This window comes from Vanessa atalanta, chromosome 2 (assembly GCF_905147765.1).
Source record: "Vanessa atalanta chromosome 2, ilVanAtal1.2, whole genome shotgun sequence".
NCBI classification, from domain to species: Eukaryota; Metazoa; Arthropoda; class Insecta; order Lepidoptera; family Nymphalidae; genus Vanessa; species Vanessa atalanta.
In genome coordinates this window covers 7,641,034-7,658,561 of record NC_061872.1, presented here as the reverse complement: position 1 = coordinate 7,658,561, position 17,528 = coordinate 7,641,034, and the positions used below count along the sequence as shown (strand labels likewise).

Genomic DNA, 17,528 nt, shown 5'->3' with positions numbered 1-17,528 from the left:
AAATTTTAATACTACACTAATACGGCTACCACTTGTACAACAATCTAGTCGGATAGAAAATAAATTACGATACCACAAATACGCTTGTTTGATATTTATTATATTATTTGATATTTTTAAATATTTGAATAGTAGGTTATAAAAATTTATACTTTGTGTGGGTTTCAACTTGCGTAGACTCGCCGGCTGCATCACATATCCAGAGCACGTCCCATAAAGCTAGCGCAGCCGCTGAAACTATTCAAGTACTCGAGTGCCGCAAATACTGAGTCTTATAAGAATTGAATTGGTTTTTAAACTTTTGTCTTTAGATACCAATAAAATATTAATAGACCTTACTACAAAACTGGATCGCAAGATTGAGCGTAGCGAGTTAGAGAGGCGCCTGCCTCCTTGCTATGATGCCTTAGGCCTATCGTTTGAACATCTGTGTGTGATTGGACGCGAAACAATGTCGTCATACTCCTGAAAAAGGCGGCTATGCGTTAACGAGTAAGGATTGATCCTGGTTTTAATGGACATGATTCAAATTACTCCGTTCTCACCCCAAAATCCCGGGTACTTGGCGTTTAGCATGAGGGTCTTGTGTTTTTATAATGTACATATATCTAATTTATTTTTTTATTTGTTATATAGTGTTTCATTGTATAATTTTAGTTAAATATTATAACTCTTTTTGTAATAAATGTCACTTGTTGGTAGGGCTTTCTTGAACCTCGTCTGAGTAGGTATCACCCACTCATCAGATATTCTGACATTCTACTGCCATACAGCAATACTTGGTAGTGTCGTGTTCCAGCCTGAAGGGTGAGGGAGATAGTGGCACAAGGGATATACCATGTTAGTTCCCACGGTTGGTGACGATTTGGTTAATATTTTAAATAGCGTCAATGTCAGTGGGTGACGTTAGCCACTTACCACCAGGTGGACCATTTGCTTGTCTTCTCATTTCGGAAAAGATAGAGTGAGGTATATAGTTTTTTTTTTTATATTATAGGAGGCAAACGAACAGGAGGCCCACCTGATGGAAAGTGATTACCACCGCCCATGGACATCTGCAACACCAAGGGGGTTGCAGGTGCGTTGCCGGCCTTTAAGAAATAAGTACGCTCTTTTCTTGAAGGTTCCCAAGTCGTATCGGTTCGGAAAAACCGCCGGCGAAAGCTGGTTCTACAGAGTGGTTGTGCGAGGCAGAAAATTCCTTAAAAATCGCGCTGTTGTGGATTTTCGGACATCTAGGTGGTGCGGGTGAAATTTAGAATTTTGACGAGATGTCCGAAGGTGAAATTCAGCTGCCGGCATTAATCCAAACAATTCCTCGGAACTCATAGTCAAAAGGTAAGTTCCATGTTAATTTTCTAATTTAAAGACAATTGCTATCTGTGTAGGTATTCCGTATTTACAAGTAAGTAGTAAGAAATAGTATACTGCAGTGGAACGCCGCATGTACGTGTGGGTTCATTCTATTAGCGTGTAGTAACTCCGTACGTAACCTTGTGCCAATACCGTTGAGTTTCGTGAGCTATGTCTTTATCCTTCCCGAAGTATTAATACAGAATTCAAAAAAAAAAACAACATTTAAAAAAACAAAAACCTTAAAACTTAATTCAATAGTAAATATATAAATAAATCAATAAGATATTATGTACTGCATTGTAACTTCCGCCCGCGGAAGGAGTTGCAAGGTTAGATATATTTTTCCAGGATAAAAAGTAACCTATATTCTTTTCCAGGCTACAATTTATCCTTGTAACTAATCCGATTTTATCCATATATCCTAACTTTAAGAGCCGAGATGGCCCTGTGGTTAGAACGCGTGCATCTTAACCGATGATTTCGGGTTTAACCCCAGGCAGGCACCACTGAATTTTCATGTGCTTAATTTGTGTTTATAATTCATCTCGTGCTCGGTGGTGAAAGAAAACATCGTGAGGAAACCTGCATGTGTCTAATTTCAACGAAATCGTGCCACATGTGTATTCCGCCAACCCGCATTAGAGCAGCGTGGTGGAATATGCTCCAAACCTTCTCCTCAAAGGGAGAGGAGGCCTTTAGCCCAGCAGTGGGAAAATTTACAGGCTGCTAATGCTAATTCTAACTTTCGCATTAATAATATTTGTTAGGTCACGTACAAAGTCTCTAATTACAAATGTACGCTATAATTATTTCTCGGAAAGTAGCTAAAGGCTATTTTATAACATATCTTAATTAAAAATCCTTTAATAGGAGTATTTCTTGAGTAACTTCATTTTTGGTATTATCATTACTTACTGGCCATGACAGCGTCACTTCATAGAGGGCTTAGTTGTGTAACTCCACTGGGAAAAGTAGATATACGTGTAAAGGCTCAGTTAGAAGTATATTTTAAGGGAATTTGTATTCTGCGAAATCATTCTTAATATAGTTTAAAATAAAATAAAGTAACAGACTCGAAATTACCCATTGCTTTTCTGAGGCCTCCTCTTTTTTTAAATCTACAATATAGCAGAAGATTTTTGATTGGGTGGGTCGTTCCTAAGTTACGCAATAGTCCATAAATTTAGGCAAACATCAATTTGCACAACAACAGTAGACTCCTTACGGAAGAAAACCACTGATGTCTTGTCTTAAATGATGCCACGTTTTCTCGATGGCATATAGTAGAATGCCGCTCTGTTTTATTATAGCAAAGTATACTAACTTTTGGAAAATTGTTTAAGACGAATCAATTCCTCAAACAGAGGTTGATGGTATGCATTTGGAAAAAAATCCTCTGAAAAATTCAGGTTTCCTCAAATTATATAAAAAAATCCGATGAAAACTCATTGATGCTCAGTCCGGGTTAAACACTCTAAAATCGTTCAAAATCTACATACTAGCAACTAATTCATCTCAGCTTAATATGAATATTATAATTATTGAAGTCACAAAATAACCCAATTGGTTTTAGTTTAGTCTTAATCAACATTTATATTTCAAGTCTTTCACTAGTTCACGATTTTCACTAAGACTTTAAACTTTTTTTTATTTCTCTTTTGAGTCCCCTTAGTATTCAAGAAATGCATTCGAATTATCACAATTTTTTATTAATGTAGGGTTCACAATTGAAAACAATTTTTAAATTTACATATACTTTATTAAATTTATTACTGAAAAACACAACTAATTTAGTAATTTAAATGAATGCTAATGATAGCTCGTTAAATGAATACAAAGATACACGGTATTGAGTTCATGAAATAAATGTCAAGTATATTAAACATTTAGGACAATCTTAAAGAAGAAATGGTGACTTCCCTAAGAATAGAGCTAGGACTCTGTCAAATGTTTGCACGACATAATTCTCAGAGACAAATTGTATCAATTTGGTGGTAGTTTCGTTTGGTCGCGATACGATTTATTCTGCTGAGAAATTTAATGGCAATTATTTATTTGGAGTTGCACTAACTTTACTGATGGTGTTACTTATCTGTCTATTAGTCTGTGTGGCTTAAATTGTCATAATTATTAATATGCCACGCTTTACCTTTTAAGGGGAAAAAAATTGCGTGGTTGTTTTTTTTAACATTTTGTTTTGCACAAATAAAAGTGTAGAAAGTTGGGACTGATTTCAATGACTTGTCCAGACAACCTTCCAGAGGAAAATTAAAAAAAAGCAGTTAAATCGTAAAGTATGAATAGTAAATAATAAAGTAATAAGAATATATAATATAGAAAGGATTGAATACTAATCAATATCTATTATATTTTTTAAATCGAGTCATGGAATGAACGCGATTATAGCAGATGATAATAAAAATCACGTTAGATAATTTGCTTATTATGAGCCTCCGGGCTTTATAAATTCACAACTAAAGCCTAAAGCGAAGTACTGTAACAAACCTCTACCAGGATGAAATAAATAAGAAAAAAAATCGTAGGTAATTATAGTAAAGCTGAATTTATAAATGTTTGCTCTATTCCTATAAGCATTTCCAGTTCTAATCAATATAATCTACCGCTGTGCCGCGTATTGATTACAAAATTATCTAGTAGATTCAGAATAATGCGCGTCAGATAAAATAATTTGGGCGTTCAAAAAACTGATTCGAAATAGAAATAATAAACAATAGATTTAGACAAAACTGTAATGTAATTAAAAATGTTATAACATTGCATCATTTTAAAATATTTGTTGCTTTTTTAATTTTTTATTTTGAAATGTTAATGTCATTTATATCCATGTGCTATATATACAAAATTGCTTTATAATTATTTGATTATATTTTTCTTGTATTTAGTTGCAATATTGAACACTGACAAATTTGAGGCATATGGTATAATTTAAGGTCAAGGAAACCAGAATAACACGAAGAACAAAAGACACAAAAACACAAGGTGAAGGAAGACGATGTCTCAACATCATAGTCCCATGAAAACTGGTATAGTCATTATTCTAAAAGTTAGGTTATGATGTTGCATATTAATAAAATTAGACAGACGTATTAAAGAAATGTAAATCCAAATTTTAGAAAAGATTAATACTACGTCTACGCCTACGTACTGGAAATATAATAGCTCGAAAACAAAACCGAACTATGGGAAGAGATATAACCGTTAAACCCTGCCACAAGAATAAAACAGCACATATATTAAAAATTAGTACTTTGTATTGTAATATCCTGTATATTACAAGATGTAACTGCGTGATCTCAGTACAAGAGTGTATTCATCAACGACCATGCGATCTTCCCATAACCGTTGGTTTGATTGATTGACAATTCCCTCGTCTGCTTAACTAAAATAAATTGTCTCAAATATTTTTTAATTATAAATTCTTAAAATAATTATATCAGCACATTTTCTCGATAAAATCTTCCACAGTCATGTTGTATGGATTAGATATCGCTTAATAAAGATTACTGTGCCATTAAAGTGGAGCGAACCGCCTCGGAAAAATAAAACTATTCCTCATACAGTCTGGAAATGTCGAACGACGCGCGCGCAACTCCATTCCGCTTGCGATAGACAGTAACCGTGATAATAAAATACCTTAATGTAAATAAATAAATAAATAAAAAATGGTGACGATTAAAAATGATTCAAGTAATAAAAATGAGAAACAAACAGAGGACACCAAGAAACCAAAGAAGAAAAATCCCCCTAGTTTAATTTCTCGATTATTTTTTCTGTGGACGTTTCCCTTATTCTATTATGGAAATCGTCGTGATCTGGAAGACGAAGATTTAATTCCAACAAAAACTGTATATAATTCGAAAAATGCTGGTGATGTTTTGGAAAGGTAATATAAAATATTTTCATTTAAATTTTAATATAATACGAATAAAATTTGTCTTCATTTTTTTGGGCATTTAAATAGTATAATTATTATAGTTATATTTTTTATCAGTCGATAGAGCCTGTGAACTGTAAACTCAGATAGGTCAAATCCAATTAAGCCCTGACTTATTTTTTGATAGAAATACTCATGAAAATCTATACGTTTCTTAAAAAGGTCAAGCGATGTATTAATTAATTAATTTGAAACATATAACGTATTTTTGCGTTATCACGAATAAATGATACATGAATGAAACTATAAGTTCTGAAATATCTAAATCCAAACACAATGTATAAAAAATACTTTCGAATTAATAACTTCGCTACGAAGACGGCCTACTATGTATGTTACATGTGCGTTTAACAGATTATTTGTATAGTTAAATAACTGACATGTAACTTTTATGAACTTTGCTTTTTGAGAACGCGCTGAAATCGTAATTCGATAAATTACGTGTTAACTTTATTTCATTTATTTATTTAACCGACATGTGGTTCTTACATCAATTAATTACACACAGTACATATATTAATTATTATCTTAGTTATGATTATAATCATAGGTAAATAACATATCATAGGTAAATAACATATCATAGGTAAGTAACATAGTGAAACGGAACAACTTAATAACTTATGTATTTCAATTGCGAAAAATGGTAGTTACTAATTTCTTGTCGGTTCGACTCAGCAGAACTTACAGCCCTAACACACACTATTGGAATAATATATACACGTATATTGATTTTCATTTTATTATCATACGACCAGTCTGGTTACAAAAATGAAATCTTAAAATGTACCTAAAATAAAAAATGTGTCTAACATCAAATGGAAAAGGTACCTTAATCTTTATACTAAATGTACATCATTAAGAGTCACTAAACAGAAGAATGAAAAAAAAAGAAAATTGTTGCACCAAAAAAGCTAAATAAAAAAATTAGTCTGTAAAAATGAGGCCTTTTTGCTTTAAGTAATCTATTAGAGACAAATTTTATCATGAGATAAATATAATAAATCGGGATAGTGCAAACGCTATCTAATATAATATATACAATCTAAAATTAATTACATAAAAATACGACGACAAGGTTGCGTGGTAATTGCTTTTTTTTTTTAAATTATTAAGAAGGCAAATACTTTATTTATTCAAAATCGTTTTGTTCTTAATATTGATTATGATAATTTATTTTTTTAAATAATGTTAGTTTTACTTATTAAGACAAAATATGTAAATTGAATATTGAATATTATGTAAATTTATTTTTCCCTTTAAAACATAATTGATAGTTATTATGAATTAACTAAATGGTAATATTGTAATTTGTTTTGATTTTAAATAACTCATTAATTCAAAATAATTTATAGTAAAGTAAAAAAATATAATAATTTTATTTACTTTAATCACAGTTAAAGTAGATGTAGTCGCTTTTCAATGACTCACTGTTGGGACAAAGGCCTCCTATCCTCTTAAGAAGAAGGTTTAATTCGTCCACAGATATGTTAATTTTTGGATAGGTGGAATATATTTGAATTTTTTCTATCCATCATGTGTTATAATAGACTTATTTTCCGTTTCCCCGAATAGCATTAATAATTATGAACATATGTATAACATCATGGAGAGGGTTTTATACTATCCGAGTTCTATACCCTTCAACCGGTGACATGACGGTCGATATACATACAGAGGCAGTGCCTAGAGGTTCTGCACGTGGTCGATTGGCCTCATTAAATAGCTGGTGTACCAAGTCGCACTTAATCGATACGTATACAAATTACATACCGATTAACTACGACTTGTTACATCAAACAATCCAATCGATTTACCTTCACAACGACATTGGTCAAGACGGAGTATTAATACATGGAAAAACATTTACAGAGCAGCCCTTAAGCTGAATAAAATTACTAAAATACGTAGTGATACTGGTGAAAAATAAAGTGTTTTGTCGTCATAATAGACAATCAACCGACTTAACCATTCGATTTTATTTGTGGTGAATCGACCCTCCATCAAAATAATACCCAATGATTGTTTTCATCAGGCGGTCGACTGCAACATTATTTTCTTCTATCGATACAATCACCTTACTACGAAAATAAATGAATAAGTAAAAACTTATCTTGATGATGAAAATAATAATGATGACACAGATAACGCGTTTGTATGATTCTTGCATTCATTCTTATTACTTATGCAATTATTTTTTATTTGTATCTGATTCATAAGCATAATATGCGATTATAATATAAATGCAATATTGTTTCCGTTGTGATATTGTTAATATTATAAAGTTGAAGAATTTTTTTGTTTGAATGTCAAGACAGTATAGGTCTCAGTGCATAAAAAAATAGTCAATCAAAATATAGATCAGGTACTAGCTATCCTAGCTAGGCTAATACAATAACCTATGTTAATCCTCTCCCAGAAAGAAGAAATAATCATATACACCGGAAATGTCGCCTAAATAATTACAAGAAATATTATAATTAAGATTCACACGTAGTAAAATATGTTTAAGTAACTAAAATAGTGAAATGTAATTTTTGTATTTATATATAGGTGCGTAAGTGTGCATATGTGTGAGTAGATGTGTGTATGTGTCAGTTGAGATTAAGTTATAGAAAGAATACTCAGTCTTCTGTTTCATTGTACGTACTGCTTAGCAGGACTTATAGATACTTTTATTTTACACTGAGCTAGTGCCAAATTATATATTAACCGAATCGTTTAGTAAAATCATATTTCACAGTATACATTTTATTACATACATTAGCAGCCTGTAAATTTCCCACTGCTGGGCTAAGGCCTCCTCTCCCTTGAGGAGAAGGTTTGGAGCATATTCCACCACGCTGCTCCAATGCGGGTTGGTGGAATACACATGTGGCAGAATTTCGCTGAAATTAGACACATGCAGGTTTCCTCACGATGTTTTCCTTCACCGCCGAGCACAAGATGAATTATAAACACAAATTAAGCACATGAAAATTCAGTGGTGCCTGCCTAGTTTGAACCCGAAATCATCGGTTAAAATGCACGCGTTCTAACCACTGGGCCATCACGGCTCGCAGTATGTAAGCAACAAATGTTATTTTTGCATCGTTTGACAATAGTAGTGTAAGAAGTCCTGTTCTGCTGGTATTGAATTCAATTTAAGAATAATAATTGTTTTACGCTAAATAATTAAACTATATTTTAATCCTTTAATCTTGTCAGTTTATATGTAACATATCCAAATATGTTTGTATTTTTCATGAGTGATTTTTTTAAGCAGATGTAATACCAATTACGTAAACATATCGCTATACTTTTTAATCTGTATTATTAAATGAGAAGAGTTTTTATGTGTTACCATACTGGAAAATCTTTTAAGCAGAAGATGCAGAGTATTTCGGTGACAGTTGTAGTATTAACTAATTGGTAAAACGTCTTCGATTATTTGCTTGCATATTATATTATAATAAAAAAATCGTATCCAGTCAAGCATTAAATAAAATAGTTATTATTCGTATAAATTTTAATTTAACTAATTATGTAAAATTTAAAACAACTCATGATTTAAAATGCAAATTAAAACAGGTTCTTAATTTAATTAACATGTATTTTTATTTGTTTCACAGCAAAATTTGTTTGGAATGGCATAAATCAAGTAGTCAAGCTAGGTTAAAGAATTATATTTTACTGCCAATGCACAATTTAAGGCGACGTCATTATACTTAAGAAAACATATTCTAAATTACTAAATTTTTGTATCAAATATTTATTGTTACTTATTATAATTAATAACTATTGGATAGATTATTTACTTATTACGAATTAAAGTTTACTTAAAAAAATACAATTAAAATACCTAACACTTGATTTGGCTGAAGGGCTGTGTGCAATCCCGTCAGGGTCAACAGTACTCAGTATTTTAGTGTTCCGGTTTGAAAAAAGAGTAAGCCAGTGTAACTAGAGGCACTATGGAGATAACATCTTAGTTCCCAAGGTTGGTAGCGAATTGGCGATGTAAGGAATGGTTGATATTTCTTAGAGCGCAATTGTCTATGGGCGTCGGTGACCATTTTCGATTAGGTGTAAACCGCTACAATATTTGGGAACTAAAATGGGACATAGCTTTTTAATTCCCAAGGTATGTGGGCATTGTGCCTGTCGTTACGCTGGTTCACTCACCTTTCAAAAAAAAAGACAATAATGCAAAGTATTGCAGTTCTTCTGTAGAAAATCTGATAAGTGAGTTTGTGGTACCTACCTAGACAAGCAGGCACAAAGGTTTATCAAGTAAAAACCTTTTTATGTTTTTAATTTCTAATTTGAAGCTCTCGACCTCTAAAAAAGTTTATAGTACTTACAGAATAAAACAGTCATTTCTTCATAATGAAATTCCTAATAATTATGTTCCTTAAAAGAATCATAAGCCTCTAAAACTTAAATGAAGTTAGAGTTCCAGATATACTACAAACGACACGAAGCATTTTCTTTCAATATGAAATTTTCGTATGTTAGTTTGCGGATTTACAATTTCAAATATCCTACGTGTAAAATTAAAAAATAATATACAGATATTTAATATGTTTTTTTTTTTTACAGAAATTGGCTACATGAGGAAGCGATGGCAAAGGCCGCAGGGAGACAGGCATCGTTTGCAAAAGTTATATTTAAAACTTTTATATGGTCGTTTATACCTGGCGGAATTATGCAATTTATATGCATTTCATTGAGGTAAGAAACATTAAATTGCAGACATTTATACCTTGACTCTGAAGAATCACAGTCACCATTTTAAAAAAAAAAAATATATACATATAATTTTTTTTAAAAGCCGAGGTGGTTCATTTAGGCTAGATGGAATCTTAACTTAATAAATTTAAACAATTCAATTTTAACGGCATGATGGTTTGCACAAATCCCTACCACGGATGAAAATATCACTAAATTGAATCTTAGGTAAAGGGAATACCTAAGATTCAAAACATACTTATATCGAAAAAGTTATACATTTGTATTTTTAGTACGAAGAAAAAATATACATTCCTAAAAACTTCGTTAACTTAAGTTTTAGTAAAGCCATTAAAAATATTTGCAATACTCTCATACGTTCAATATAACCGAAGACTAGATTCCCTCCCTAGTCGTGTCAGCAATCGACATCAGAATAAATATTCATTACGTCGTCAGCAACAACATGTCGTCAAAAATTAATGACATACGCCCTGTGTCGTTACAAAGCCTCACCAAACCGCGCTTGTTTCAAAACAACCTCGCTTTACATTTTTGTAGGACGGGAACCGTTTTTATTTCGTTACCAAACATTACACGAATGAAAAATTTAAAAAAATTATACGCGTAACATTCTGTAGTACTGATAAGTATTTAAATTATTAACATTTGAGGTCTTAAGCGAAAATTCGTATATAATGCATTGCCTCATCATTGTACTTTATAGATCCAAAATCCAATTAAGGCTATTTTTGTACTTTTTTGGCAAGCATTTTATCGAGAAATATTCAGTAGCAACTCGGGGTTAATCATTTGGCAATGTTACATCTATGCCATCCGTGTTCTATCTACGGTCGGGTCAGGTTATGAGATGCACCACACACACAAAAAGAGACTCCTAATTAAAATGTTTTTTGTTAAATACAAATTTATGTATGATCTGTGGCTGCATGTGCTTTTGAATACAATTAATGACATTCATTTCAAGCTAATTTAATCCGACGCCGTTAAGTGTTGACTCATTTCGATTTTGCATTCCTTTACGATACCAATAATTTTTGTTTAAAATTGCGTGAAACGGGATGTTTTGTGTATACAACATCGTGCCCAAATTTATATTTAAATATATTATTACTACTTACATTAAAAATATTTAGACGACTTCCGTGGTCGAATAATGTGTACACCGGTTTTCATGCGTACGCCACTCCGAGTTCCCGCGTTCGATTCCCGAGTCGATGTAGAAAAAGTTCATTAGTTTTCTATGTTGTTTTGGGTCTGGGTGCTTGTGGTACCGTCGTTACTTTTGATTTTCCGTACCACAAGTGTTTTAGCTGCTTACATTAGGATTAGAGTAATGAATGTGATGTTGTCCAATATTTATATGAGCTATTTTTATTTAATTAAATAATTAATTTCATATAATTTAAACCAAATTTATATAAACAGGACAGGGGCACCGTTACTGTTTGGTAGCTTATTGGAACATTGGTCAGTCAATTCTGAAATGACTCGTGAAGTCGCTTCGTACTACGCAGCTGGTTTGATATTGGCGAATTTATTGTCGGCCTTCTTCAATCATCATGGTAATTTTTACTGCCAGCAATTTGGTATGAAACTGAGAGTCGCCACCAGTACTGTTATGTTCAGAAAGGTAAGTTAATGTAAATTATATAAATCGGGATATAAAGTTCGAAATTCGAAATTAAATGGAATCCAATTTTATCTTTAAAAGGATCTTGCACAATATTGTTTTAATTTTTTTTTTTAATTTTAACACCACATTGTGAGTTAATTTTGATTTTGCAATTATAGGACACAAGTAACGATTATACAGCCACACAAAATTAAACCAATAATCTGATTGATTAGAAATAAACGTTCGTTGATATTATATCTATTAAACATTCGTAACATTTTTTTTTTATCATAAAATCACAATATAGCTCTTATTACATATTATTCATATTAAACGAAAATATTATTTAAGCGCTTAAAACGTTATTACGTATTTATCATTGACATTACGTGCTTATCTGATAAACTAATTTGCTTCGCACCAAAAAATAAAACTAAATGTATATATTTTAGATTATGCGAATGAATAACGGATCGCTCGGTGAGACAACGGCTGGGAAAGTAGTCAATCTGCTCTCGAATGACCTCCAAAGGTTCGACCTAGCGTTCCTTTTCATGCACTACGTATGGATAATTCCGCTACAGCTTGCCGCTGTATTCTACTTGGGATACGCTCAGGCTGGATACGCCGCAATCATTGGCCTGACTGCGTTGATAGTCATCGCCTTACCTATTCAAGGTACACTACACATATAAAATGACTTATCTTTCATTATACATTCGCTTTCCGATATTGAATAATTGCAATCGAACTTCTAACACTCTTTAAATACTAAGAAATAAAGCCAGTTTTTACAATTCGATTTTCTAATTTAGAAGTATATTTTTTTATAGAATATTATTTGACGTGGCAAAGATATTTTTTTAATTTTAAGTACATATTTGCATTATAATAAAAAGGAATGAGAGTTGGGCTTAAGAAAGTTTTTATTTAGTAGGTCCATGTCCATCTTTAGTCTACTAATTATTATTGAAAATAGGTCGAGAAGCAAGTTTTTGCCGGCATAGATCCAATTCCTGCTTTCTCCGATAATTTGTCATATAGCGATCTGTTTTTCTGTATCTTAGTATCACGTAATTAAACTTCAATGACAAAAAAACTGTGAATTAAACGTAAATCATAAATATATCAATATAAATATTGTGACATTACGTTTCCGAGTTAAATTTTCAAGAAGGAATTTATGTTATGGAACGAGATAAAGGGATTACAATAGTAAGTGAAACTCATCACAGAACCCGATCATGAAATGTAGAAAAATGATGTATATATTGACCGTAATAATTATAACATTTAGAGTATACAAGGATCAAAATAGTGTATCACCGTGGATCGAGTTTCTACGTTTCTTATCATGATATAAAATTACATTATTAAAGAAAAGCAGTGCTTAGTTTGTTTGTATAATAAAGGTATTAAGTGCAATTAAGATTGAGAGAAACCTTGTAACTATATACATATAGTTGTTCTTCTTTTTTTTCATTTTTGCGTTAAAAGATTTTACGACTCAAACATTATAGAATGTTGAAAATTTTACGCTTATTTCAAGTTTAATGAACGTCGCGCTCAAAGAAGTTTAATTTCGATAATTATCAGTTGATTACTATAGTTTAACTTACGATCAACGAAACAAGTCATATATTTGTTACGTATTTTTTCCAGGTGTTATCGGTCAATTACTCGGAAAAGTAAGATTCCGCAATGCCGAAAAGACGGACAAACGTATTCAAGTTATGAGTGAAGTTATTAACGGTATACAGGTAAGAAATTTATGTTAAAAAAATAAGTGAATAATGAAATATAATTTATAACTAATTAACTTTAAATAAAGAAGTAGATCGTGATACTGTCTGGAAATAAAAACATTCAGGCTCATAAAAATAATATTTCTCCAAAATATAGAAAAGATACCACGTATATACATAGATAAAACGTCTAATAATTTATTATAACATTATTTAAACATTCTGTAATCGTATAATACTATTTAATAAGTATATTACATTTTGTTAATAATTCATTTGGGTCACCTTAGAAAATCAAATAGTATGATTTTTTATAGAAATGATTGTATTTTAACTTTTGATATTTCTGAGTTTGTATCGTAATTATATTACTGTTAATAAATATTTCGGGTAACTATATTACCGTCCAAACTTTTGCACTTCGACAAATTAAAAACTCATAAGTATTTTAAAATACATTTCGCTTACAATATAAATATAATTATAGTAAGTATAGTAAATACGTATTAGTTATTAAGTAAGGAAACAAACTACTCTTAGTTAAAAGGATAATTTTGTATTTACTTAATTAACAACCAAGAAAGAGACAAGTGATATTAATCAATAAAGATAACAGATAACTCCGTCTTTAAGTTTAACAATAAAGATTATATGTCTTATTTCATAAGATTCAGTTAACAAATTGATATACTCAGTGTTAAGACAAATAAAATAATTTATGCATACTCAGTAAATATGATGTATAACTGTAGCAGAACTGAGTCAATATATTACTAAAGATTTAAAAAATACTATTACCTAATCACGACTAAATTACTGGGTAAAATTTTATTATGATTGTGTTATGGATAAAAAAGATTATTTGTCCCGGAAAATAAAAAGCTACCCAAGGGATTAAACGGGACCTTTATAAACATGACAAATGTCTGCGCAAACGACACTGCGGCCATTTAATATTGGACGTGTGGTGTATAATGGGTTGCGAAAAACGTCGTGCAAATGCACATTATACGGATAATATCCTTAAATATATTATGGGAAACTTGAAAGGTGAACTGAGTTGGAGCACTTTGTGAGGTTTTCATGTCATTAAAATTTATAAATTTTTGCAACCAAGGAAAATACGGGTTGATGCAAGTTTTGGTCGATATTCTTCCAAATGTGTATTAACTACTCTTAAAACATATTGTGTGTTAAAATAAGATCCAAGCTGTCTCTTTAGAGGAGGAAACTTTTGCAACATTTGGGCATTGACGGACTACTGATTTATTTAATACAATTTTCAGGTTATAAAAATGTACGCATGGGAAATACCATTTCAAAAAGTTGTTGGACAAAAACGTAAAGAGGAACTTAAGGAGGTTGAAATAGCAACAATCTACAGGACTATCTTTCTCGGCTTCATGATTTTCACTGAGAGAGGCGCAACGTTCATCACTATTCTGACTTATATATTATTTGGAAACGTACTCTCCGCTAACGTTGTAAGTATTAATATTGTACACTTTATTTTGAAATAAGTCTTCATCAAAATCACTGTACTAACATGTAAGGCAGGGAATACAAACGAATTTAAAGATTATTTTTAATTGGTGATTTTTATCAAGATAATTACGAACGGGTAAAAATATCGTGACATTGTCTTATCTGTAAGGTTAAACATAATATTAAGGACATCATTATAATATTTTCCCTCAAGACGATACACATTTCCTTCGACGTTTATTTTAGTTTAGTTTAACTCCCTCACTCATTACACATTCTTATCGTAAAAAGCGATGTTTAGAATTGTTGTGTTCCAGTTTGAAAGGCGAATAATCAAGTCAATTACAGACTTAAGGGACATAGCTTCTTAGTTCCTAGGGTTGTTGGTGCATATGTAATGAACATTATGGCAAATATTTTTACAACGCCAATACCGAAAGGATGGATGATAAGTGAAGATCACTTACCATCAGGTTCCTCACTTAGCACTCCACCTATAAATAAATAATAATACCGACAGTGAATCGTTTTATATTATGCAAAACATAGATTTAGATAGCTAATAATAACAGAATTTTAACGAATAATAAACATGTTCAATGAACGTAACGTACACACTTCATCAGCGGTTATGTTTTAATAGAGTTATGAGATATCTTGAGCTATAAAAGTTGTAAATCAACTTGACTTTTATGATGTCTAGTATAATGTTTTCTTCAATGAGATCGGTTATCAGTCGACAAACTATATCAAGGTTATTGTTTGTAAAGAATAACTCGATTGGTTAGTAATTTGTCAACAAAACTTTGTAACAAGGAACGTACTTGCAAAATTTCAAAATAGCCATCTACAGACTCATTATAAAATCTTTTTAGAAAATCACCATTCAAATGACAATTAAAGTATCATCGATTAACTTTATATTATTACTTGAAATGTACAATACATTTCTGTTTTAAAGGTGGTTAAGGTTAAAAATTAACAATTCAAGACATTTGTTTCTCTTAACATATGTATGTGTATTGAATAATCTTATTACGTGAAATTGAACAAGGTGTTAATAAATCATTTCGTATTTAATTTGCATTTGCGTTCCAATTATTCTTATCGTAAATAAAATACTTTCATAAATTATGTTATCTTGAACGTATTTTGAGACAGCACACACGTCAATATACTCTATACAACTTCCATATACTATATAAAACTACTAACATCCATACAACATTCACTTATTAATTTACAATATTTAATATTAGGTATATTTTTTTCGTGTAACTATAAATACCTTATATTAGATTATAGGAAAATAATGGTCTTTTTTATATAAAATAGATAGACGGACGAGCCACCCTTGGATGGATCGTTTGATTTGATATTGATACAGTTCTTACACATATCATTCGACCGACTGTGCTTTTCTGTAAGAACTTACTTCGTAACTCACTCGTGAAATGTTTACATCAACTTACAGTCATTTATATCTAGTCAGTGGTCATAGTGGTCTTTATCTTAACAAACATAATCTAATTTGCTTTTTTTTTCTATATTTACTCTTAGTCAACTCACACACACTAACGAAAGCGCTTTCGTCACTCGCACGTATAAATTTACGCCGATAAAATTTAACGTGGAAGGACGCACCTTCGTGAGTGAATCGATCTTTACGCAATTTGGATGCGTGTATCCTGTGTCATAATTATTATCGACAATCATAACACTTTCTGACATTTCGCTTTCGTGTTCCGCGGTGAGTTTTAAGTATGTCCAAACAGAATAGCTGAACATTATCTAGTCGCAATGCTTAGATTGGAGAATTAATAATGGCATGAATAGAATTTATACAAGTGTGTTTAAATATTGATCAAAATAATCACTGCAAGTTGCCAGTAATGCTAACTTTTCTATCACTTACGTCTTGAATCTTTAAATAATACGCTCTTATGAACAATTAGAACTATTAAAGGCCCATACAATTGTGTATTTGGAAGGCCAGCGCCCGTCTGGCGAAGTAAAGCGGAGAGCATGTTTGTCTATGCTAGACGATCAACGCAGATGAGTAAGAGTCAGGCCGCATGACAAGCAAATTTTTTGTTTTTCATAATTTTATATTACTTTGAACACATTTTGATTACGTCTGCGAATGGAGCGATTGTTAATCACCATCCTGATAAAAGCGATTTCTCCAAATCGGTACGAAATGAAATTATAGAAATATTTTCGTAGGAAAGTTTATGTTGTACTTTATTTGTTTCAAACTTTCTCAGCCTCCCGGGTAGCACGCCTAAGATATTCCAATTACTTTCATTATGTATTCAAAATTAAATATTTTCAGAAAAGTTTCATTCTTCTTCTTAAATAACAATTATGTTAATGAAAATATAACATTGTGATTAAATTTTCATTATATTATCGATTGACAGTAAAATGCGCATCAGGTGTGTCCCGGACTTTAATATATTCTACAACTAATACTAATAATTGATTAAATATACTATAAAAATAAGATATAAGTTTTAATCGTGATAAACGTGATCAACGAACAAGGGCGAATTGCATAATGATAACACACACATACGATACTTATTACGATAAATCACAGAACACATAATGATCGCAGCAAAGCGACTTTTGTGGT

At 31.4% G+C, this 17,528-nt stretch overlaps 1 protein-coding gene across 1 annotated transcript in view; it reads left to right on the top strand.

The window, feature by feature from the left end:
- Positions 1–4,952: 4,952 nt before the first annotated feature.
- Positions 4,953–17,528, top strand: part of LOC125073751 (ATP-binding cassette sub-family C member 4-like) — a 29,527-nt gene continuing 16,951 nt past the window's right edge. The window contains exons 1-6 of the mRNA XM_047684778.1: positions 4,953–5,260; positions 9,893–10,024; positions 11,471–11,675; positions 12,113–12,338; positions 13,323–13,420; positions 14,692–14,889. Of these exons, the coding sequence (XP_047540734.1) occupies positions 5,040–5,260; positions 9,893–10,024; positions 11,471–11,675; positions 12,113–12,338; positions 13,323–13,420; positions 14,692–14,889 (1,080 nt within the window). The 5' untranslated portion in view covers positions 4,953–5,039. The remainder of the gene's footprint in view (positions 5,261–9,892; positions 10,025–11,470; positions 11,676–12,112; positions 12,339–13,322; positions 13,421–14,691; positions 14,890–17,528) is intronic.